This window comes from Spinacia oleracea, chromosome 1, assembly GCF_020520425.1.
Source record: "Spinacia oleracea cultivar Varoflay chromosome 1, BTI_SOV_V1, whole genome shotgun sequence".
In the NCBI taxonomy this organism is placed as follows: domain Eukaryota; kingdom Viridiplantae; phylum Streptophyta; class Magnoliopsida; order Caryophyllales; family Amaranthaceae; genus Spinacia; species Spinacia oleracea.
In genome coordinates, this window is record NC_079487.1 from 68,642,190 (window position 1) to 68,666,096 (window position 23,907).

At 36.2% G+C, this 23,907-nt stretch overlaps 1 protein-coding gene across 2 annotated transcripts; it reads left to right on the forward strand.

Annotated features, from left to right (window-relative positions):
- Nucleotides 1-8,654: 8,654 nt before the first annotated feature.
- Nucleotides 8,655-23,514, forward strand: LOC110789793 (hydroxyproline O-arabinosyltransferase RDN2). 2 transcript variants are annotated; one of them, XM_021994496.2, is made up of 9 exons: nt 8,655-8,871; nt 9,236-9,900; nt 19,696-19,763; nt 19,842-20,043; nt 20,240-20,337; nt 20,431-20,500; nt 20,640-20,711; nt 20,825-20,938; nt 22,898-23,514. In XM_021994496.2, exons 2-9 carry the CDS (start codon nt 9,481-9,483, stop codon nt 22,958-22,960), a joined length of 1,107 nt encoding a protein of 368 aa, XP_021850188.1. In that variant the 5' UTR covers nt 8,655-8,871; nt 9,236-9,480; the 3' UTR covers nt 22,961-23,514. The 2 variants fall into 2 exon arrangements, with proteins under 2 accessions (XP_021850188.1, XP_021850187.1); XM_021994495.2 differs by having other exon boundaries at nt 8,655-8,857.
- The last annotated feature ends 393 nt before the right edge of the window (nt 23,515-23,907 follow it).

Consider the following 23,907-nt stretch of genomic DNA (forward strand, 5'->3'; position numbering starts at 1 on the left):
CCAACATATTAATCACCTTTAGACAGTCCGATTCCACTTCCAGCCTACGAAATCATGCATCAAAGGCATATTGCATACCGAATTTTATCGCAGCTACTTCAGCCATATCAACCTCCCATGTGGCCATCTTTCTGACTCCTGCAGACATTAGTACATATCCTACTGCATATACTCCCTGCTTCATTGCTGCGTCTGTGTTGAGTTTGAAGGGGGTTGCATAAGGTGCCTTCCACCTTTGGTCACGATCACGAACATCGCTCCTGCTAGTACATATCTCCACATCCATGCTGACCGCCTTCTCGCATTCACCTAGCAACTTCATAGCTTTCTCACACGCACTTTTAGGGTCCATTTTCTTTCTCTCAAACATCCACCCATTTCTCATGTTCTAGGTTTTCCACGCAATCATCAGCATTACCTCCCATGATCTTGGAGTATTACACCTGTCCATACACCACCTAAACCACTTGCACACCTTCAGTCCACTCCCACCTTCCACATTGAGACGAGCAGGAGATATCTTCCATAAGACTTTGCTCTCCCCACATTCAAAGATTACATGAGTGCAATATTGTATCCACCTCCATTCCCCTACGAGCCAGCGTGCACATAGTAGGGAGGCCGTCACAAGTTGCACGCCAAGCAAAATTTTTAACCTTTACCTCTGCTTGCCATATTTTTGCCCATAACCTCTTATTAGGGTCCTCACCCGAGCCACTTGCCACTCCTCCTCTTCTCTGCATCTCTAGATGGTATGCACTTTTAACGCTAAACTCTCCGTTCTTTGTATGGCACCTTGCCAGTACGTAACCTGATTTGTGTCTAACTAAATGACATATTGTTAAGTTAGAACAACAAGAAGAAATCATTTTCCCACATTCATATTTTCTTTTCTTTACTCACTTTCTTCTTCTTAACCTGATTTGTGTCTAACTAAATGACAAATTTGCACACTTCGCTTAATCTTTCAATTCATTATATTATTGAGCAATTTAGTTTCATATATTGAAAGGAAATAATGAGAATGGATGAGCGCATGTAAAATTGAGCTCTTTAATGGTTTGTCTTCATTTCTCTTGGTAGATTTGAATTGGATGGCTATCTATATTAATATAGTAAAAGGCGTTCTTAAAAACGTATATGCGTCACGTATATCCCTCCTTATTATGTCACGTCACCACTAATCAACATCATGACATGTCATTAACAACCAAAAGACATGTAACAAGGATCGAACACCAAGCCTCTTTGTTAAAAGTTACACTTCCTACCATCTTAACCAACTAGAACTTATGTTATATTTTCTATATAAACATATATGTTCTTTTTACAATAAATAACAAATTGAATAAAAGTGAATGGAAAAAAAAGGGACTAATTAATTCATTTATAAATGTACAATTATTAATTTCCTAGATTAAGCCTCAAAAAAAAAAACCCGGGGTAAGAGGAGAAACATTGACAGTGGTTGAGTAATTATAAAACAATTTACATGCACTCGGGTGCACCGCGAACTCTCTCACATTTTCTCCTTACATGTATTGGGAGCATTGGGAGCGTCCACGTAGAATTTCCACGTCATCGCATAAAATTAGGTTATTTAAGTTATTAACTAATTAAATAAATAATCTTAGAGTCTTGGCATGATTGACTACTTAACATGATAAAGATAGATTGCACAAACTTCTTCCACCTTTTTGTGCGTGTGTGTATATATATATATATATATATATATATATATATATATATATATATATATATATATATATATATATAGGGGAGGGATCCGGTGAGAACACCTCCTTATGTAAGAACACTTCTTATGGTGAGAACACTTTTACACTCTCTATGTTCTATATTTATTCAACAATGTTCTAAATTTTCAAACTCATGTTCTAAATTTATTCAACGATGTTCTAAATTTATTCAAGCATGTTTTAATTTTATTCAACCATGTTCTAAATTTTTAACCTCATGTTCTAGATTAATTCAAGCATGTTCTAAAATTATTCAACCATGTTCTAAATTTTTAACCTCATGTTCTAGATTAATTCAAGCATGTTCTAAAATTATTCAACCATGTTCTAAATTTGTAAGCTCATGTTCTAAATTTATTTAAGCATGTTCTAAATTGATTCAAGCATGTTCTAAATTTATTCAAACATGTTCTAAATTTATTCAACGATGTTCTAAATTTTCAAACTCATGTTCTAAATTTATTCAACCATGTTCTAAACTTATTCAACCATGTTCTAAACTTATTTAACCATGTTCTAAATTTATTCAACCATGTTCTAAATTTTCAAACTCATGTTCTAAATTTTTTACCTCATGTTCTAGATTAATTCAAGCATGTTCTAAAATTATTCAACCATGTTCTAAATTTGTAAGCTCATGTTCTAAATTTATTCAATCATGTTCTAAATTTATTCAAGCATGTTCTAAATTTATTCAACGATGTTCTAAATTTGTTCAACCATGTTCTAAATTTGTTCAACCATGCTCTAAATTTAAATTTCTTCAAGCATGTTCTAAATTTATTCAAGCGTGTTCTAAAATTATTCAAGCATGTTCTAAATTTATTTTAAAATTATTTCTTCTCTAAAAAAAATTATTCTAAAAAAATTTATTCTAAAAAATTTGTTCTAAAAACTATTTCTTCTCTAAAAAAATTCTCCATGGGCTTGGTCTTATTACGTTCCGCACAAGGCTGAAAAAACGAATTTCGATTATAATTTCTGATTATAATTTCATATCAGAAATCACACTCACATTGATTATAATTTCTGAATTGAGAAAACCTGATTTCGATTCGAAATTGATTGAAAAAACGATTGAGAAATCGACTGAAAAATAGATCGAGGAATCGATTAAGAAAAATCGATTTCACCGGATTACTGGTTCGAGTTCGCCGGATTTTTTGTTCCATTTCGCTGGCTCCCTCGCTTCCAACTCCGCCGCTGCCGCCACCGCTTCTGCCGTCGGAAATGCTAGGACGAACACCGGCGATTTCGTTCAAACTTTGGTTCGATTTTGTCCGAGTTTTGAATTGAAATCGATTTCTCAATTCACAAAATCAAAATCGATTTCAATCGATTTCGAAATCGATTTCTCAATTCACAAAATCAAAATCGATTTCAATCGATTTCGAAATCGATTTCTCAATTCAATACTCGAATCTCGTAGATTGAAATTTGCTGATTGAAATCGATTGAAAAATCCTTCATTAACTTACCGGATTGCTGCGAGCGGCGACCGTGGATTTCAAATTGCGGCGAGTTACAACGGCCAGCGGCGAACGGCGAGAGGAGAGCGCAATCGGCGGCGAGAAGAAAGCAGAAGCAACGATGAGAGGTAAGCAGCGGCGGCGGCTAGCGGCGGCGGCGATTGGTGGTGGTGTTCGAATAGGAGAGATAGAGGAATAGAAGAGAGAGAAAGAGTGCCAGAAAATTAGAATCAGAAATAATGAAAAAAAAAACGTGAAAAACAATTACATTGTTTGTTTGTTTATAAAAATTACGAAAATGCCATTATAAAAAGTGTTCTCACCGTAAGGAAGTGTTCTCACGAGAGCCTTCCTCCATATATATATATATATATATATATATATATATATATATATATAAACCTCGGTTGGGGATCCACAAAATCCCACCTTAAAAAATCTCAACCCTCGCATTAAAAATCTAAACTCTCACCAAATATATAATATACTTTGTAGGTAACCTACGGGATTCATTGTTTATGTTCCATCACAAGAATTGTTTATGTTCCATCGATTTATGTGTGTTCATTTAATACTACTTCGTATGCCTACTAGATATTGATATATTTGTATTTACGTTTTTGTTGTGCTTGATTTCATCTTTGCTTAAGTAACTCAAGTACTTTAATTCTTTACTGTGTTTCAGCACAAAAGTCAATGGTGGAGTGTTACACATATAGGTTGCACACAAGAAAAAGTGAAGAACAAAATTTAATTCATCAAGGACGGAGATTGATGCAACAAATTATAGTAGACTGCTACTGTGCAAGCCTACATGTAAAAGGAGACCAGCACGAAGATCACCCCAATATCATGGCAAAAGTTGGATAGTTAGATATTATTAGAAAATAAGATTTTACTTGGTTAGTTAGATATTATTAGATATTTTTTTTAAGTAGTTATTGTAATTTCAATTACCTTAGGGCCTGTTCGGTATCACTGTCAGTTTCCAGTTTTGGTTTTTTGGTTTTGTAGGTCATATGATTTAAATTGAATTATGAACTAAAAAATAGTCATATCTATTGTAATCATGTTAATTATGAAAACTGACAACAAAAAACTGGAAACTATTTTTTGTGGTTTTCATATTTTGGTTTTTAGTTTTGTAAAAAACAGAAAATTGAAAACAAAAAACGATACTGAACGAGCCCTTAATAATAAGAATTCCATCCACTTTTTCCTCTTTTTTTTTTTACAACTTTGGGATTTTGCATAATCACATGTATATATTTCTTTCCTTATTTTACCTGTAACATATAATTCCATTGCATTGAGTACGAATATGCCACTAATTATTTGGGACTGGTTTCCATTTAGCGCCTGTGCATCCCGTGTCCTATGTATTCTAGATCTGTATATAGTTTATGGGTGTCTTAAACTTAGAAGGCTATATTTTAATTTATTGCTAATGTTGGTTCTTAATTCATCTCGAGCCTTCACATTCTTGGTAGACAACTGAGAGGTTTGCTATTAAGAATGCAAATCCAAGGCTATGTATATGATTTTACTTTTTAGCATTTTGGTTAATTAAAGTCTTGCGACCCATATAAAATTCATTGGGATGACATAATCATAAAGTTACTAGTACTAAATGTCTAAACACTTCAAGTAAGAAAAAACGATAAATAAAAAATTAAAGAGGCTAACCGACTATTCCAATGCAACTGAAATTCATCAAAATAAACCGAGATAACGACCCGGTAAAAGATAATAAGAGATAAAGATAAATAAAACTCAGTAAAAGATATTAAAGAAAATAAAAGTAGATAAATAAAGACCCGGTAAAAGATAGTAATAAGAGATAAATTTTGAATTTTTTTAATAGATGAATAAAGACCCGTTAACAATGTCATACTCATTGATTATAAAAACAATTAAGGTTCTAATTATAGCTTAAAGTTGAAAACAAATCTCATAAAAAAATGAATTTAACCCGTGCATCGCACGGGCTTTAAATCTAGTCTATATTATTAAAGTAGAGTAGTGAGGAATGCGAGGGCTCAAAAACCCCAACCCTCACCTCTCATGCTTCGTTATTTAAGGAAACTTAGGAAATACAAAAATTAACAAAATCACTCCACACACAATTAACGAGGAGACTAAATTGGAAATAACAATAATAAAAGGTAATTAATGGACATGAAAGAATAAAGAAATAATTTAGAACAATTATTTACTTTCAAATTTCATGAAAAATCTATGGTACAAATGAAAACGTTACATATTTTAGCTTCTACCAAAAAAAAAAAGAAATTAACATATTTTTGCCATGAAAGATTAAATTCTACATAGTTACACAATAGAAAAAATAAAAATAATATTATAACCTTTGCAGAATTATACATTGAAAATCAAATTACCCAAATTTACTTCTAAGCCTACATGCACAATTGTACATATTATCAATAGCTCTGCATTTTTCAGTTGCTGCTACATTTTAATTTCCCTACATTTGTGATATGCATGTCTATATTCTACCAAATCTCATGTCATTCTAATCAAATTAAATCGGCAAGCTCCAACAAAAGGGGGGAAATAACACATAAGAATATGAAGAAAAAATATATCAACCAAGGATTAGATCAATTAAAAATAAATTTACAACTAAAGAAAAACAAAATAAGAGGAACTAGATCTGAGAAGTTGTTAAATCTAGAGAAATGACGTTTTTCGAGAGCAAATCGCCTTTTCAACCATCGAAACAGAATTGAAACATACCTTAGGGTTTTTCTAAGGGAATACTCTTAGTTTACCAAATATAAAAATATATGTAATTACACAAGTCAGCAAACCTATTAATTTTCTTGGCGCAAGGACGAGTAATTGTGTATAGATTGTTGAAGGTTGAAAGAAGTATATTGGAAAGAGGAGCAAGATGTCCTTATGCTTAATAATTTGAGTTAGTTGTCCTTCGACTAAGCTTGGTATACCACTATACTACATACATTTTTTAACACATGAAAAGACGTTTATATTAACAAAACATTAATGTAGGTTCGGTACAAAACCAGCTTTCCTTCTGGTGAAACAAATAACGATAAAATCATACCTCCCTTCTACAAAATACCCCAATAACCTAGATAAACCTTGAGGCCAAAAAAAATCTTGGTTATATACAACCCAAAAGATATATGAAACACTACTAAGGCACTTGGGAGAGTTAATTGTTGGTGATTTCTCCATCTTCCATTTCAATAATGGTAATCGGATTGTCCACTACTGGACCGCTAACAACAAAAGGAGTAAAGTCCTTTGCATTCGAAGAAGAGCCTTCTGCCACATTCGAGTCCTTTGAAACATGAATGGCCTCCTAAAAACTATCTGAGATGCATTTGAAGTAGTTTCCACTTTGTTGATCACTACATCTCTTGCCTCTGCTTCATTTTTAATTTTTAATTTCGTTAAATGGCTACATTATTCTCGAAGAAACATTTAAGCCAAAGTTAAACATGATATTAATATCATAGTCAACTAAACATTAGTAAATTTGCCTTAGTTTGGGATGAAGGGATTATAGTAACGTGTGGTTGATATAATTAGAAAAAATAACATACTCAATCCATATATAATAAATGATACACTTGATCGACACAAATTTTGAAGAGGGTGATTTAATTTTATTAAAATAAAAATACATATGAGTAAGTGAGGGTATTAAGGAATTCAAATAATGTAAAAGGTAATGAGAAATAAAATGAAGGTATTCAAGTCCCTTTTATCGATTCGCCATTTGAGAGATAAAAATCGGACATTCAATTCTTTGTTGGCATTCACGTCTATGGGCGGTAGAAATAATTGACAACATCGTTAATGACGGTAGAGGCCCCTATGTCTTCCGCATAAGTGATAGTAATCATAATAAAATTGGGTCTTTAATCCCAGAGCCAAGAAACTTGCGAAAGTTAGCGTACTTGTACATTTATGACATTGATAATGAATTACAAAATCGCATGCATGTGATAGATGGTTCTAAATCTTCTATGATAAGCCCCATAATATAGATAAAAGGACTACAAAAATGCTAGCCAGTGTAAATCCATATGCTGCGATGTTTCGGAATGCTCGAACCATGTTGCGTGACCAATCTGAATATCGAGATTTGAGGATTAGGATTATTCTGGCTAGAGAAGGTAGACAATATGTTCACACTTTTTTAAACTCTCGTGAATCTATAACTTAATTTTGGATTCTTGTTTAGTTTCTTACTTCTGATTTTATGTTTTGCATAAGGCACATACAATATTTCGAAACGTTTTGGTATTGCCAAATAATAAACATTGTAATTAACATAGTCGTTTAAGAGTTTTTTTATACTCCGTACTTTTTATAGGTACCCGTGCAATAGCACGGACACATACTAGTAATTTATTATTACGGAGTTACTCCCCCTGTATTTAAAAAAAGATACGATTTCCTTAAACGACTGTATTTTAAAAAGAGATAACCTTTCTTTTTTTGACATGTTTTGGTCCCCACTTCCATTATATTAATATTTCCCTCTTTCTTGTGATCCCAACATTTTTTTACTATAATAAATAATTCACTCCCTACCTTTTATTTTAATAAATTCAACTCACTCTATTAAAACTATGTGCTGGTCAAAATGTATCTCCTTTTAAAATACGGAGAGAGTAAAACTAGAATGCTTTCAAAACTGGAACCGGGAAGATGAAGGATAGGGATGTCAATGGGGCGGGGCGGGGCGGATGCGGATGTAGGTCCCTCCATCCCCATCCTCACCTAAAATTTGAATCTCCATTCCCGCCCCATCAGGCCATCACCCATGCCGGGTACAAAATTCATTCCCATCGATCCCTGCCCCAACGGGGATACACTAAAATTCATCCCCGCCCCACCACCCAACTGGGTATCCCTCCCATTCTTATCCCCGCTCCGTACCCACCTAATTTTTCTTATTTAGCAAACATTTGCCATATATACGGAGTAATGAAAGTTAACTTTAGGAAAAAAAATACCTTATGACTAAAGTAACATATATAATAAAAAAAAATACCCGTCATAATAAAAAAAAAAATCCAAACAAAAAACATAAATTATCACCTAGACATACAAATAAATCCACACTCACTCCATCATCCACGGCAAGTATGAATCGGGGCGAGTGGGGATGGGGCGTATATGGATGGGGCGGGGCGGGCGGGGATGGGGCGGGTTCAAAACAAAATCCACACCCGCCCAATCACCCATGGCGGGTACGATTTTTATACCCATCCCCGCTCCATCATCCGCCAAACCTACCTCCATCCCCGCTTATTTGGGGCGAATACGGAGCGGATCTCCCACGAAACCCGCCCCACTGAAATCCCTAATGAAGGAGTTGACTTGACTAATTACCCCTCTCAAAACTGTTGAAAAATCAATCTGACACTTCTTTCTACACATCTGCCAGAAAACATAAAAAAAAAAAACTAAAAGTCTTCTTCATTCTCTGTAAAACAGAGAAACTTGCACTCTATACGAATGGAATCATAAACTTTCCACATTTATTTTTTCATCATCTTCCTCACAATACCCGGATCCGAAAACCCGCATTCGGATCTCTCTCCTCTCTTTTGCCGGCGCACAGTCCAGGTCAGTGATTGCATGTAACGCACTTTCTCCCTCATTTTTTTTAATAACTTCGTTTATACGTTTTCATGCACCCAGATCATTTGATCTTATCTTACCTAGTATCACTTTTAATTCTTGCTTATCTGTCATTAATTTGTTTTTAATTCTTACTTAATTATAATTAACTCCAATCCCTTTCATTCTTTTGATTAAAATAAATGTTCTTTTTTCACCAATTTGTTTTTCATTTTGACTTTTAATTCTTACATGGGGTCAGTCAAATTTTGAATCTTTATTTGTAGATTTAATTGATTTATGTTTGAATTTTGATTTCTGTTGTACCCATGATTTGAATTCTGATTATTTTGTAAGAATGTGTTTGTGAATTGTTTTGTGCAGATGGATTATTGAAGGATGAATTGAAGTGGTGTAGTTCTAATGATTATTCGATTATTGTAGTAATATCAAGATAATTTCCAATTTCGTGGTCAAATTGTAGCCTGAAGTGGGAAGATTGAGAAATGTACTGGAATTTATTTGGTAATTCTAGTTTGAAATTGGTTGAATTAGGTGCATGGTGAAGTGGGTTGTTTGAATTTTGAGTGATTTAAGGCTATAGGATTTAGTATCTTGATTAATTGATTATGATTGAGAGAAAGAACATGGGACGAGCTTCGCCTTTACTGTTGATTCTTTTGGTTTTGGGGTTTTTCTTTGCAACATATAATTTGATAACTTTGGTAATCCACAATAGAAGATTAAACTTATGGGTTCGGAATGATGGAGGAATTGAAATGTTGACTGATCCTATAATTGAGATTCCTGAGCATTTGAAGAGATTAAAAGGGGGTAGAGAACCCTTCCATGTTGCTTTGACTGCAACTGATGCGCCTTACAGCAAATGGCAATGTCGAATAATGTACTACTGGTACAAGAAGCAGAAAGAGTTGCCTGGATCTGATTTTGGAGGATTTACCAGAATTCTGCATTCTGGGAGGTCTGATGACTTGATGGAGGAGATACCAACATTTGTCGTTGACCCTCTTCCTGCTGGTATAGATCGGGTAAGTGTTTATTTTGTACTCGTACCAATCTGTTTCTTTTGCTCATATCTTATTTGCTTTATTCCATATTTTTTTACTAGGACTAGGTGGTGGTTAAACTAACTTTTGAAGTACTTCCTGTATCATTTATGTAGGCTAGTTGGTTTTGTAATCCTTATCTTCTTCCGCTCTTCAGGCACATTTGCATCTTTTTCTTGTTACTTCCTATGTACCATTTACTGTTTGTGCATATCTTGGCCACTGTAAACATTCCCCCTGAAACGATGCTATTTTCCATTCCCAATTTTTTGGAAAAGATAGAACATTTAAACTTCAGAGAACATGTTGTGGATAATGCATTACGGAAGGAGAGGGCTATACAATATAAATTGAACAACAACAACAACCAAGCCTTAGTCCCAAAATGATTGGGGTCGGCTAACATGAACCGTAAAAAGGAAAAAATTTGCAAAGAAATATTAAAAAGAGAGATGGAGAAGAAGTCGTATTGAGTCGTCGACATATATTATCTACCTCCATTCCCTTATCTAACGCCATACTTTCCTCAATCCCCAATAAACTCACATCACTCTAAAAAGTCACGGACACTCTCTTCCATGTTTGTTTTGGTCTTCCGCTGCCCCTCACTATTCCACCCGTTTTCCACTTTTCTATCCTTCTAACTGACGCATCATTTGTCCTCCCTTTAATATGGCACACTACTTTAGTCGATTATCCATCATCTTGATCTAACCGGCGTAACCCTCGTTTTCTTCCTCATCACCTCATTCCTCAAATGATCCTTTCTTGTATGGTCTCACATCCAACGTAAAACACACTTCTCTGCCACATTCATCTTATGAATGTGACATTGCTTCACAGTCCTAACATTCCATACCATATAGCAGTGCAGGTCTAATTGTCGAGAATTTCACCTTCAACGAGAATTTCACCTTCAATCTATTGGGCATGCTTGGATCACATAAAATCCCCGAAGCACTCTTCCACTCAATGGTGGATCTTAAACAGTTCTACTAGGGGGATTGGTAGAAAAATCAACTAATGTAATATGGAATTTATGCAATTATACACAAATTTTAGGGGAGGGTAACTAAAACTGCACTACGTAATTTTCCGCCCGAGGGGTCGGGCCCACTCAGGGAAAAAGGAAGGTCCGCTACAGAATTTTCCGCCCGAAGGGCCGGGCCCAATCCACCTAGGAAAAAAGGAAGATCCTCCATTGCTTCCACTTCAACCAACCTGATTTAATTCTATGGGCGACATCTCCATTTAACTCCCCATCCTTGGATAATAGATCCTAGGTAGCGAAAGAAATCTAAACCTTCAACGAGTCCTCCTATCCAAGGTGATTGTCCCCGCCTCTCTGCTTCTATTACCGCTAAATGTAAATTCAATTTTTTTTTTGCAAATAAAATATAGGTTAAATTGTTTTTTACCTCCTAAAAAAAATTGACAAATTGTTATTTGTCGACTAAAAAAATAATATTATTTTTTACCACCTTAAAATAAAATAAAAATTGTCGTTTACCACCTCTTTACTACAAGATGGACGAAAAGATTATGTGAATTAATGGGAAGTAAAGGAAAATGGTAGCTTATGTACATAAAAATCGTGGGAGAAGAGAAGGAAATAAAAAATTTAGTCGTTGAAATGGGTCTGCATAAGGTTTCCGTCCATCTTTCCGGTTAAGAGGTGGTAAAAATCTTTTTTTTTAGGTGGTAAAAGACAATTTTTAATTTTTTTAGGTGGTAAAAAACAATTTATCAATTTTTTTAGGTGGTAAAAGCAATTTACCCTAAAATATATTATTACCAAAGTAGGAGTTTTATAGAAAACTAACAAGGCTACATGACCCCTAAAGTTTGAAGAAACTCCCTCACTTGTCACAGGAAGAGGAAGAAAAACAAGCCCAACTAGGCTATGTGAGATCTCATCTTATCATCACTTGTACAAGCATAATTAAACAAAAAATACAATATTACAAGTATCTATCTTATTGATGAAGATCTTCATATTTCTCCCAATGCCATATATTGTGTATTGTTTCGGTGACCTTGTCAACTGCTTTCTTGCTTATGTATCTTTTTGAAGCCCACCTAACCTCTTCAATGAAGGAGCCCTTCTTCCTGGTTAACCGGAGAAATGGCCATTAAAAGAACAAATGGCCAGATTCACCAGAGAAATGGCCATTAAAAGAACAAATGGGAAGTTATTTCTGGTTCCTGCCGACAAAAGCTACAAGTTCCATCTAGGGCAATGTTCCAACTCAACAACCTGTCTTTAGTAGCCAATCTGTTCTAAACAGCTAGCCACAGAATGAAGATACTCTTACTCTTTGGGCTTGCCTTGTTGTTACAAATAAGCCTCTTTCACTCCACATTTTCTTGATCACTTCTCAAATACTTATACATCATGATACTGCATTTTCCATTGTGAACAACAAATTGAGCTGAAAACTTCTCTTCCACCCCAAATTTTCTTGAGGGACCAAGTAAGACGAGGCACATCCATGGTCTAGAAACTCATGTTTTTCACATAATACATGTGGATCCACTTCACCCACAACCTGTCATCTTTCAAAGAAAGAGCTTCAACACTGCAACTTTGTTCCATACTGTCATGTCCTTCAGGTACCACCCACCACAACTCTTAGGGAGACATATTTTTCCCCAAGAAACAAGAGATTTTTTTTGGAGCATGCACCCCACCAATCCAAAGAAAGTTTCTGGAAATATTATGAATCTCCCTTATCACTATTTTAGGCATAATAAAGATGTGGCACCAATACAACTGCATACCAAAGAGAACTGATCTCACTAGTTGTAGCCTTCCAGCATAAGACAAAAGTTTAGTAGACCATGTTCTCACTCTGTGCAGTCTACGTATTGCAGTCTACGTATCTGTTGAAGCAAGCTTTCCCAAAGAACACATGTGAGTGTCCCACATTGATAAAAGATGAGAGAGTTAATCACTTAATAAGCCTAAGGGGTACTCCCTAAGGGGATACTCCCCTTATTGACATATGGTTTTAAGGTGGAACCTCCTACGATCTTGTTAAGTGGATTCTCTCTCTGTCAATGACGGGTGCGGTCCAGGCCCTTATTTTGGTGCGGTCCAGGCCCTTATTTAACAGTATCTCAGCTTCCTGGTCGTGAGAGGCACACCTAAGCATTTAAGGGAAATGAACCCTTAATCATACCTAGACCTGTTCTGATAACCTGCTCCTCATTTTCAGTAACAACAGCCATATAAATAATACTTTTGTCCAAATTAGCAGCCCAACTAGAAGCTTCAGAAAATTTGGAAAATGCATTAAAAATGGTCTTGAGTCTTGAAAACATCAACAAGTCATCTGCAAACATCATGTGTATGATGTTTAGTTTCTTGCATCTGGGGTGAAAGTTGAATCCAGGTTTGCAAGCACCTTCAGAGATACTCCCTACCCAAAGCAAAAAGGAAAGGGGACATAGGGTCCCCTTGCCTGAGACCTTTCTTTGCTTGAATGAGAACAGTAAGGTATCCATTCAGCATGATAGAATAGGAGATACTACTGAGGCACTCCATAATCCAACCAACAAATTTACTAGGGAACCCCAACTCTTGCAACAATGTTTTGAGAAAGGGCCACTCCAAAGAGTCATAGGCCTTCCTTAGATCAATCTTGATCATGCACATTGGGAAATGTGCTTCCTGCTATAACCTTTTATCAGTTCGGAGGCCAAGAGAATATTACCAGAAATAGACCTCTGTGAGTCATTGATGACACTTCCCACCACTGATTGCATCCTGGAAGTGAGGATTTAGAAATCAACTTGTAGACCACAGTGCAACAAGCTATGGGTCTGTGACTTTTGATGCATTCTATACTTTGGGAACCAATGGAACCACAGGGAAATTATTTCCCTGAATCAAAAAGTTCCAGAATTGCCTGGTACACATCTGCTTTGATAACCTGCCAAGCTTCCTGAAATAAGAAGCTAATAAGACCATCTAACTCAGGAGCTTTTTGGTGTCAATACCATTAAGAGCAACATCAATCTCTTGTATAGTAACTGGTTGAATCAAATTCTGAGCATTAGACAGCTGGGGACTCCTCCTTACTACAACACCCCTCAATGTGGGAGCAGTTGTCCCCATGAGGGCCTTATAAAATTTGCTAATTTCATCTGCAATCTCACCAGTAGTCAGCTTTTTCCCAGTTGAGTCAAATAAAATGTCTATGCTATTTCTAGAGTATCTCTCTTTCATAGCAGTAAAGAAGAATTTAGTGTTTGAGTCTCCTAGTTGAAGCCACTGAATCCTAGCTTTCTGTTTGTAGGCACTTTCTTGTATAGCTAGGAACTTCATGAGAGAATTGATGGTTTCTTTTGCCGTGTGTTGAAGATCCAAGTTAGTACACCTAGAAACAAGATTCTTCTAAATATCATCTAACTCACTTCTGATATTATCAATTCTTTCCTCTCCAACTTGGCAAATTCCCTACTTTGCAGCTTTTTCAGCCCAATTTTAACATACTTCAAATTTTCCCACAACTCAAACATGGCATGCTCTTTCACTGTAGTGTTCCACCCTTCTCTGACTACTTGCCCAAAGTCTTGATGCTCAGCCATGTAGTTGAAAAATTTAAAAGGCCTACCACCTTGTCTGATTTGAATGTCACCTCTAATCACTAGAGGAGAGTGATCAGATAGCCCTGAAGACAGATATTCAACCACAGAAGAAGTGAATCTGTTGTGCGAACAAGCATTCCCAAAACATCTTTCAATTCTGAACTGATTTAAGCTCAACCAGATCAGTAAAATCCAAGAGATGCTCAAAATCTTTAGTCTCCACTCCAGCAACAGGGTTACCATTAATTCTATCCCCAGCATAAAGGATAGAATTAAAATCCCCTATAATACACCAAGGGTCTGTCATAAAAGCAGCAAGAGCTTCCAAATATCTCCACGTTGGTCTCCTTGTTTCAACAGTGTGCAAACCATACACCACTGTAAAATAAGTTTCTTGAATTGAATAAGACAGTGGATCAGGTACTCTGTTGTGTGAAGAGCCTGAAGTGTGATATCACTACACTGCCAACCCAAGCCAAATCCTGCCCCTAGGAGAGAACCCATAGTTATCTGCCATGACCAGACGGTGCCAAACTTCTTCATCAGCCTACTACTGTTCCTACTTTTAACTTTAGTCTCAAGCAAAGCCATTACACTAACTTTATTATTACTTATGAACTTCCTCACCTCACCCACTTTAGTAGGTCATTCAGACCCCTCAAGTCCACCTACAGAAATTCATGGAATGTGATAAGGGTACTCCCCACCACCTCCCCCATCTCCACCATCATCAATCACCCCTGTGTAGCTAGCATTCACCCAAGCCCAATAGGTTGATTCAGTTCTGCAGACGTAGGTGAAACCAATGGTGTTATTCACTTTCCTTCTTGTAATCACCCTCCACCCATCTGCCATCCCTCCTTCTTTGTTGGTGTTGTGGTACATCACTTTCCTTAGAAACAGGAGCTTCCTGGTGATTTTGAACTTCGTTCTAACAGAAAGTGTTCCTTGATTTTGAACTACTTTGGGAACCTATTTCTTCACAGGTTTGGCATATTGCTACACGTTGGAATCGGTGTTCGCTTGACTTCCTCTATTGCAATCATGACCAACCACTTTGCATTTATTACAGAAAGGTGGTAGCCAATCATAGAGCACTTTCTGATTCACAACAGCACCACTAGGATCTTGAATGAGCTCCCAATTCTGCTAAGAGAATCAACTCCCCAACACTTCAAATGGAGATTGGGTAGTTTCACCCATAGTGGTACAATTCTCAATGTCTCCTCATGGAAATTGAAATAAGGAGCCTATGATTTGATGATCATAGGCCTCCTATTGAAAGAATGTGGACCTTCGGAGAGAATACAATTTCTATCCTCCTGTGTAGCAAACTTAATAACAAAGAAACCCTCGTCATGGAGGTATATCTGAGGTCTACTTATTTGGTTCAACTCTCTATCAAAAAATCTCATTACTGCACCCACGACAATACCTAACAATAACATTGATCTAAGTAGTCGACTGTTTATCAACTTATAGCTTATCAAGGTGAGCAACAGTTTTACCATCATTCACAACATGAGCTATGAAGGTTAGTGGATTACCTTTGGCTGTAAGTTGGTTACCCCTTACAACACTTGCCTATGAGTTCCCTCCATTGCCCTCCATATTCAATCTTCTACAAATGTGCCTGTCTTGTAGCTGGTTGCTCTGCTTCTGGGGAAATAACATATGCGCATACCCATGGGGTGGTTCGCAACATCTCATTGATCCCTTTCATAATCGTATGAACTCTATCCTTCGTACTTCCCCCAGATTTTCCCGATTCGAGCACATCAGTAAGTAAGTTCACCATTGAAGGAGTCCGTGGGATACTGGGACGAATAAGTTTCTGCACCAATGACCTCCATTAATTCCGGCGATGGCGTCCTTTGGATGGCGCGGAGTAGGTGTTAACGCAGCTAGAGGTAATGAGTCGTCAATGGTGGAGCTGAGTATTTGATTTCTCTTTTGATACTGATTCATTGGGCGAGTGGGTTGTTTCGAAGGTCAAGGAGGAGACCATCCATTAGAACCACCTACTCCGAGCTGCTAAATCTTCTTCTTTCTAGCCATGGTGAGAAAAATGGTGCAGGTTAGTAGGGGACCTTAACGTGCGAATCATCGCCATTCGGGAGAGGATTTCCATTTTGCTCGTGAAACGTGGCACGAATCATTCCGAATATTCTATTCTTACTTCGGCTTAACTTAAAGCCACGAGATTTCAAAGTATATCTCCATAATTCCAACTTACTTTCTCTACATTATTTTGCTTCGTCGACCAACACAATATCATATGCAAACAACATGCACTTTGGTATATTGTCTTGAGTTGAACTCGCCAATCCGTCCATTACTATGGTAAAGGAAAAAGGGCTAAGTGCAGAACCTTGATGTACTCCAAATCTCCAATCGTGATGGGGGACTCCTTTATCTTTTCAACATTGGTCCGCACACTCATGCTAGCTCCCTCATACATGTCCTTTATGATTTCAATCTACTTTTGCGAAATTTCTTTCCTTGTTAAAGTCCTCCAAAGTACTTCCCTCCGCACTTACCATATGCTTTCTCCAAATCAATGAAAACCATAAGTAAATCTTTCTTCTAATCCCGATAGTTTTCCAATAGTTGTCTCATAAGATGAATGACCTCCATAGTTTATCTTCCTCGCATAAACCCAAATTGGTTCTCCTAAATCTTCACCCTTCTCCTTAACCTTTATTCAATCACTCGCTCCGTTTGATTTTGGAAAAACACCACCATTATGGGAATGTACACGCGGTTCTACCAACAAAAATTTGTTAAATGCGACTGAATTTTCGGACTTCTTTTTTTCCTGGGAGAAACTGGTTATGGTGGTATTTTCTTTGAATTCCTTTAAGTTTAGATTTTTGCGGCAGAAGATAAATTGTTGTTTTCAGTAGTTCTGTCACTTCTGTGAACTTGGAGAATCCCGTTCTGCTAATGATGTTTCTATAATCAGTTTATAGACTTTCTTGTACCTTATGGATAAATATAAACGTTGGATTTTTGTGCTAGTTTGATGGGTATCTAGTGCCTTCTGCTTAGTTTGATGAGTTGTTTGATTTTGGGTTTGGGTTATCTATGCTTTTTGATTTTTTCCCATGATGTGGCGCTTAAAAAGCCATCCTATGGAGTGATCCCATCAATTATTTGGTGCAAGGTAATTTAGTCATATGCTCCTATGTCTGTATTAGCTTGTTACTGGCCAAAGAATGTATATATTTCTGTAGTATCATTATATTGATTAATCAAGCCCTTATTCTTGTTTGTTTTAATTTAACAAAGAATCTTGAATTGCAAATATTTGTTACTTGGAGGGAGGCAGTGGAGGATTTTTGACATGCATCAATCTTTATTGAGATTTGGCGTTGCTAAAATATTACATCACCTGAAGGTTCCGTCAGTGTCGGATTTATATGTACACTTAAAATTGTCTGTATGATTGTTTAGCAGGGAACTATGTACTCGACATTTGAGAAAATCCTTAGATGGGTTTGTTGAGGATGAAAATCAGAGTGTCGGATTGTACTTTTCGAGTTTTATAGGTGAAAGTTGGGGTTTTGAATTTTAATGGCCATACAAACGGTATTCAGGTTTATACGTCGTCTATGATAAATCTTCAACCACAAGTATTCCCAAATTAAGCAGAAGGCTGCAGCTTAGACGAGCTTAAGCAACTGAAAAATAGGGAAATTTGAAAGTTAGGAATTAAGAGAGAAATTTCTCACCTGTTCTACACTCTATTCATAAATTACGTAGATATAATAAAACTCCTTTATACTCCTACGTCCTAATATATTAATTATAAGAAATAAAGAAAAATGACTTGTTTTGGTTCACACGTTCCCTAATCGGAAATAGGAAAGAAAATCTACATGATTACCCCAGAAACATATTTACTAAGTTGATTAAGACTTCAATACAGTTCCTAAATCCTAGAGATGGATTATCTTCTTCAAACTATGCTTCTTGGGCAATTGACCGCCAAAAAGAAGTTCTCTTAAACAACTTTTGACCAGCTAGCATGTAATTCAAGCTCAATAAGGAAGCTTACCTCTGCTCTGCTTGAAAACATGGCAAAAGAAACAACCTTGAGTGTTAAGTAGATTCACACCAAACTGTTACGCATTGTGCTGTATGTTACTTTTTAAACCGAGCTATGAATCTAATTCAGCACTGTGACGCACCATCGATAGGACTCAATTTTGTGTGCTCTTGCATCAGGACAAGGGTAGAATGAAAAAATTGTTGTGGCAGGAGTTTTTTGTTAGGGTGAGGGGGTGTGGTGGGGGTTAGTGAGGGGGTGTGGTGAGGGTTAGTGAGGAGAGTAGTAAGTTGAATGGTTGAAGCTTACTATTGGTGATATTGTCAGTGCCCTTTTATTTTCGCAATTCCTCGAGCTGGTTGGGGTACAAGACTTGGTTCATCAGTGTCTTGTTAGTTAGATGGTCTAGTTTCGTTCTATAGTGATGTTGCTCTTTTAAAGTTTCTTAATGTGTTTTATTAATATTTCTTAGCTATTGAAGGGTATCTGTGCTGTGTGAACTAGCTTTTTATATACGCCGGAGTAACTTTTTTCTTTAACACAGACACAACTTCCTTGTAAGATTTTATTTTTCAATTTTCATTTTGTCCCTTGGGTGAAGGGGAAAGGTTATTTCAAGCTACTTTATCCTGAAACTAGTTTCTTGCTACTTCGTTGCATGTCATAAAGGGAAGATTTTATATGTAGATTAGTCTTCTTCTTACTTAGGGACTCTTGGTTTCCCAACAAGGGAATTGAACAACTTTTTAGAGGAAAGGGAAGTAAATAGTAGGAACATGCAATCTTAACCACTGTTACCTGATTCACTAGTATGTGATCCGGTACGGGTATGCAATTCGCTACCTAATTTGCTAAATTAAACCAAAAATGTACCATTTTAATGTTATAATTCTTTTTTTCGGTTTGCGGCTCGTGGGGGTTATTAGGGAATTAGGTAAAGCTGGTCTTAACTATAGCCAATGCTCAATGTAAAATAGCTGTTTGGGAAGTTGTGTTCCGTTAGTGAATCTTTGTTATTCTTTCCAATTTCAAAGGATTCAAAAACATCTTGGGCTCTGAGCTGATGTGTTAATCTCTTCCTTTCATGTACTTGAAGTGAGTCAATCTTATACATCTTTGCTCATTCTTTTCAGGGTTATATTGTATTGAATAGACCGTGGGCATTTGTTCAGTGGCTTGTAAAGGCTCCAATTAAGGAGGAGTAAGTTCTGTTTCTTCTGTGACTTGGAATTATGATTCGATGTCAATGAAATTCAGCACAGATTTTTCTACTTTGCAGTTATATATTGATGGCTGAGCCTGATCACATATTTTTGAGGCCTTTACCTAATTTAGCACTTGGAGGACTTCCAGCGGCTTTCCCCTTTTTCTACATTAAGCCTGCTGACCATGAAAATATTGTGAGGAAGTTTTATCCCGAGGACAGAGGGCCTGTCACAAATGTTGATCCAATTGGAAATTCTCCTGTAATAATAAAAAAGGTAGTTTTTTCTATAAACTATTTTTGAAAAACCAACCATGTGTTTCTCTGTTATTTATAAATGATAAAATAATAGCCCTAGTTTGTTGTTTTCGTTTACTTTTGTCTGTTCGTCTTATAAACTTGTATAAAGATTTGTGTTTATATATATATCTTTTTCGTTTTAAAGTAAACAAACATGCTTGTTGAATGCCCAGGAAATACTGGCGAAGATTGCACCTACGTGGATGAATGTTTCTTTGAAAATGAAAGAGGATCCAGAGACTGATAAAACTTTTGGATGGGTGTTAGAAATGTAAGAGGCTTTTCTAGAAAAGAGTTTGTTTCTTGTGTGTTTCTGACCTTTGTTTCAGTCAGTTATGACCAGAAATCTCTAAATTTGGCTTAGGTATGCATACGCCATTGCATCTGCATTACATGGGGTGAAGCATATTCTTCAAAAGGATTTTATGCTCCAGGTATGTCATTTTGTTGTAAAATATCATCATCATTACTTCCCCACCTTGCCTCCCTTCCCCTTTTCTGTCCTTGAACACTCCTCAATAGAGTACCTTGTTTCTGCTAAACTCTCTAATATGGGGTAATATATTATTTCAGCCTCCATGGGATCTAACGACTAAAGACAAGTATATTCTTCACTACACTTATGGATGTGACTACAACAAGAAGGTACTTTTACTCTTCTAGTACTGCAATTATTTGTGTTTGAAATTTAGTATTTTGCTTGTTGCACTATGATTGCAAATTCTTAGATGATAATTGCTTCATGTTTACCATGTTAGGGAGAACTTACATATGGTAAAATTGGTGAGTGGAGATTTGATAAAAGGTCACACTTGCGTGGACCACCACCTAAAAACCTAACCATGCCTCCTCCAGGAGTTCCTGAAAGTGTGGTAAGTTAACTTCTTATTTTTTGGGGACTATTTTCTGGTTCACTCTTCTATTGCCTTTGGATTGTGGGCCACAACAACCAACATATTCAGTCAAGCTACTTTTTTGGTTTACATGAGAAGGTTATTGTTTGTGGACTTAATTATACTACCTCCGTTTCACAATACTTGCATCATTTCTTTTTTCATGTATTCCAGCACGCTTCTTTGAACATTAATATCTCTAATTGCGTATAAGTAAAAATTACTAAAACTTGATATTTAGAATCTTTACATTGATACGAATTTAATAAAATCCCACTTGACTATGATTCTTCTTACATAATGTGAAAGAATAAATGTCAAAGTTGGTTAATGAATAGTATTCAAATGAGAAACGATGCATCTATTGCGAAACGGAGGTAGTACGAAGTATAAGTTTTGCATGAATGTAATAATATAGAAGTATTTGTTATATCTGTTTCATGATCTAGTCAACATGCTAGAATGTTTACCAATGCATTCATGATTTTATGAAGTATTTTGAAATGTCGTTTCATGAAATTATGAAGAGTACTCCGTGGTAATTCTATTGTAAATGTCTTGTACATGATGATATGAACTACTGATTCGGGGTTGCGGCGACTAAGCTTGCACGCCATAGGTGAACCATAAGCTGTGGAAATGTGTAGAGAAATGGATTTACAGCTACTGGAACCTTTGAGTCATCACCTTCTCTTTCTTCCTTTAATATATTGCTATTAGTGACTTTCTTATTTGTTACTCTTCAACAACACGCCTTTTAGATTTTGTGCAAGATTTAGGAGCCTTTAACTTTGTTGTCTGACTTACTCATTCGAATCGTTTTTAACCAGTTGGCCATCATAAATGGAAACTGATAACCTTTATTTAAGAGCTGTAATTATACCATTTCACAATTTAACTTATTTCCCCGTAAAGAGGAAAACTTTGCTTGCGTGCCATTAAGTCCTTTGTACATCTTTCAGCTTGCATTCATTTATCAAGTATTTTATCCAGGATACATTTCTGTAAGATTGTTAAATCTCTGTCTCAGATTTTTGTCCCTAGCCAGTTTGCATATGAAAACTGATAGCTTTTTAAAAATTCGGAGCTGGGTTCTTACAATCTCCACCCTCTTCCCCCTCCAATAACAGGTAGATGAGAGGAAGCCCACTTGCATACCAATGACGCAATAGAATTTTTCTGCTCTACTTTTCTGTTTGCAAGGCATATACTTTTAATTCCGTATATATTCAGTTTATCATTCGTTCATTGATCTTTTATTTGATATAAGAGATCCTGTCTGTGAAAAATTGTGGCGGAAAATTTTAATGATACATTGTTCGAGTCATTTATATTCCTTTTTTTGTGTGGTGGGGAGTAGAAAAGTAGTGGAAATAGACTGGTGAATGTAGATTTGTCCGGCTTCTTTGTTAGCTCTGTTTCGCTCCCTTGGTGAAACTTGAATGTTCACTGAGTTTAGACCTTTTTCTCTCTTGCACTTGAGAATTTGGTCATATTATGTAGTTAGTGCTGATTACTTGTGTGAAAAGAATATCATTTGAAGGGTACATAGCTTCTTTGGATCTCCTCATTTCTTCTGTTCTTTTGAACTGATGCCTTTTAGCCGCATATTGGATTTTCTTGGTTTTAGAATTTATGTAAAATTTTGCTCCGGCATTTGAAGGCGTATTATTTGCTGAAAGTGCCTGAAACACAGATTGGAAGTATTTGTATATACAGCTTTCGTGTTTCTTTACCAATCTAACATGTGGTTTGGTAGTGAAGCACTGTTCTTAAGATCCTGAACCTAACAATTAGGTAATCTGGGTTTGGAAAAGGAAAACTTTATGATTTTGCACCCGGAAAGTGTAAAGCTATTGTAGCTAGTTGATTATTTTGTACTTTGAAGTGTGTTATCAAAGTATCTCTAATTCTAGATACACTTTTTGTAATTGGCAGGTGACCCTTGTTAGTATGGTGAATGAAGCTACTGCCAACATTCCAAACTGGGACAAAAAGTAGTCTCGTGGTAATGGTAAACTGCATATTGAGTACCAAAGTGACTTTGAAAAGTTCTATTGTATACTTGTGTGAAGCGACAAGTTTACTGATGAATGCAGACCTTAGATGTATATTTCAGACCTTGACAACTTCTAATCTCAAACGCAAGAAAGCTACACCCTCAGGCCTCAAAGAAGGATTTTTTATTTTTATTTTAGGGTATCTTAAAAATGTCCAGGGATTTCCTGTGTGAAGATTCAAATTGGGGGACGAATCTCTAACCTGATTATACAAACGCTGCAGCAGCAAAATCAAAGAATAGGTTTTTTTTTTTTTTGATGGTGGGATGGGGCATCAGGAAGGTACTAAGACTGTTAACTCGAGCTCAGTACTTGACTGAGATATAGCTATGGTTTTTTTGGTTGTAATCTGAAATTGTGTAGAGACGGGAGGTTTTCGCCTTTTCGGAGTTAATATTTTGTAATTGAGATATTGAACTTAAGGATCAGAGTATCCAATACGAAAGTCATGAAAATTTGTTCCGGCAGTTTATCAAATTTGCATGTTTGGATTGATTGTTGTGATTCATATTGATGCAATGGGAATCATAATTAGGATTTATCATGATACCCAAATTAAATGTTCTTCTGCGCGTTCATTTGATTACAACTACATACGACTATACGAGTAGTCTCATAGTCTACGTGTTCATCCAGATCCAGATCCAGTTTGAGGAAGCTGGACTCGGGTCCGGTGAATAACAAACGCTGGAAGTTACTAAAGCCCAAATTGACAAATCTTTCTATTTTTACTGCACCTTTGTGCTGCCATTGCCATTTGCCATTTGCCATTTGCCAATACAACAACAAATGGAATGTTACCAACATCCCAAATTCATCTATCAATTTATCAAAGGCTTTGCAAATTGCAACATAACCTAAGATGTCCCCCTGTGTTAAATCTAAAAT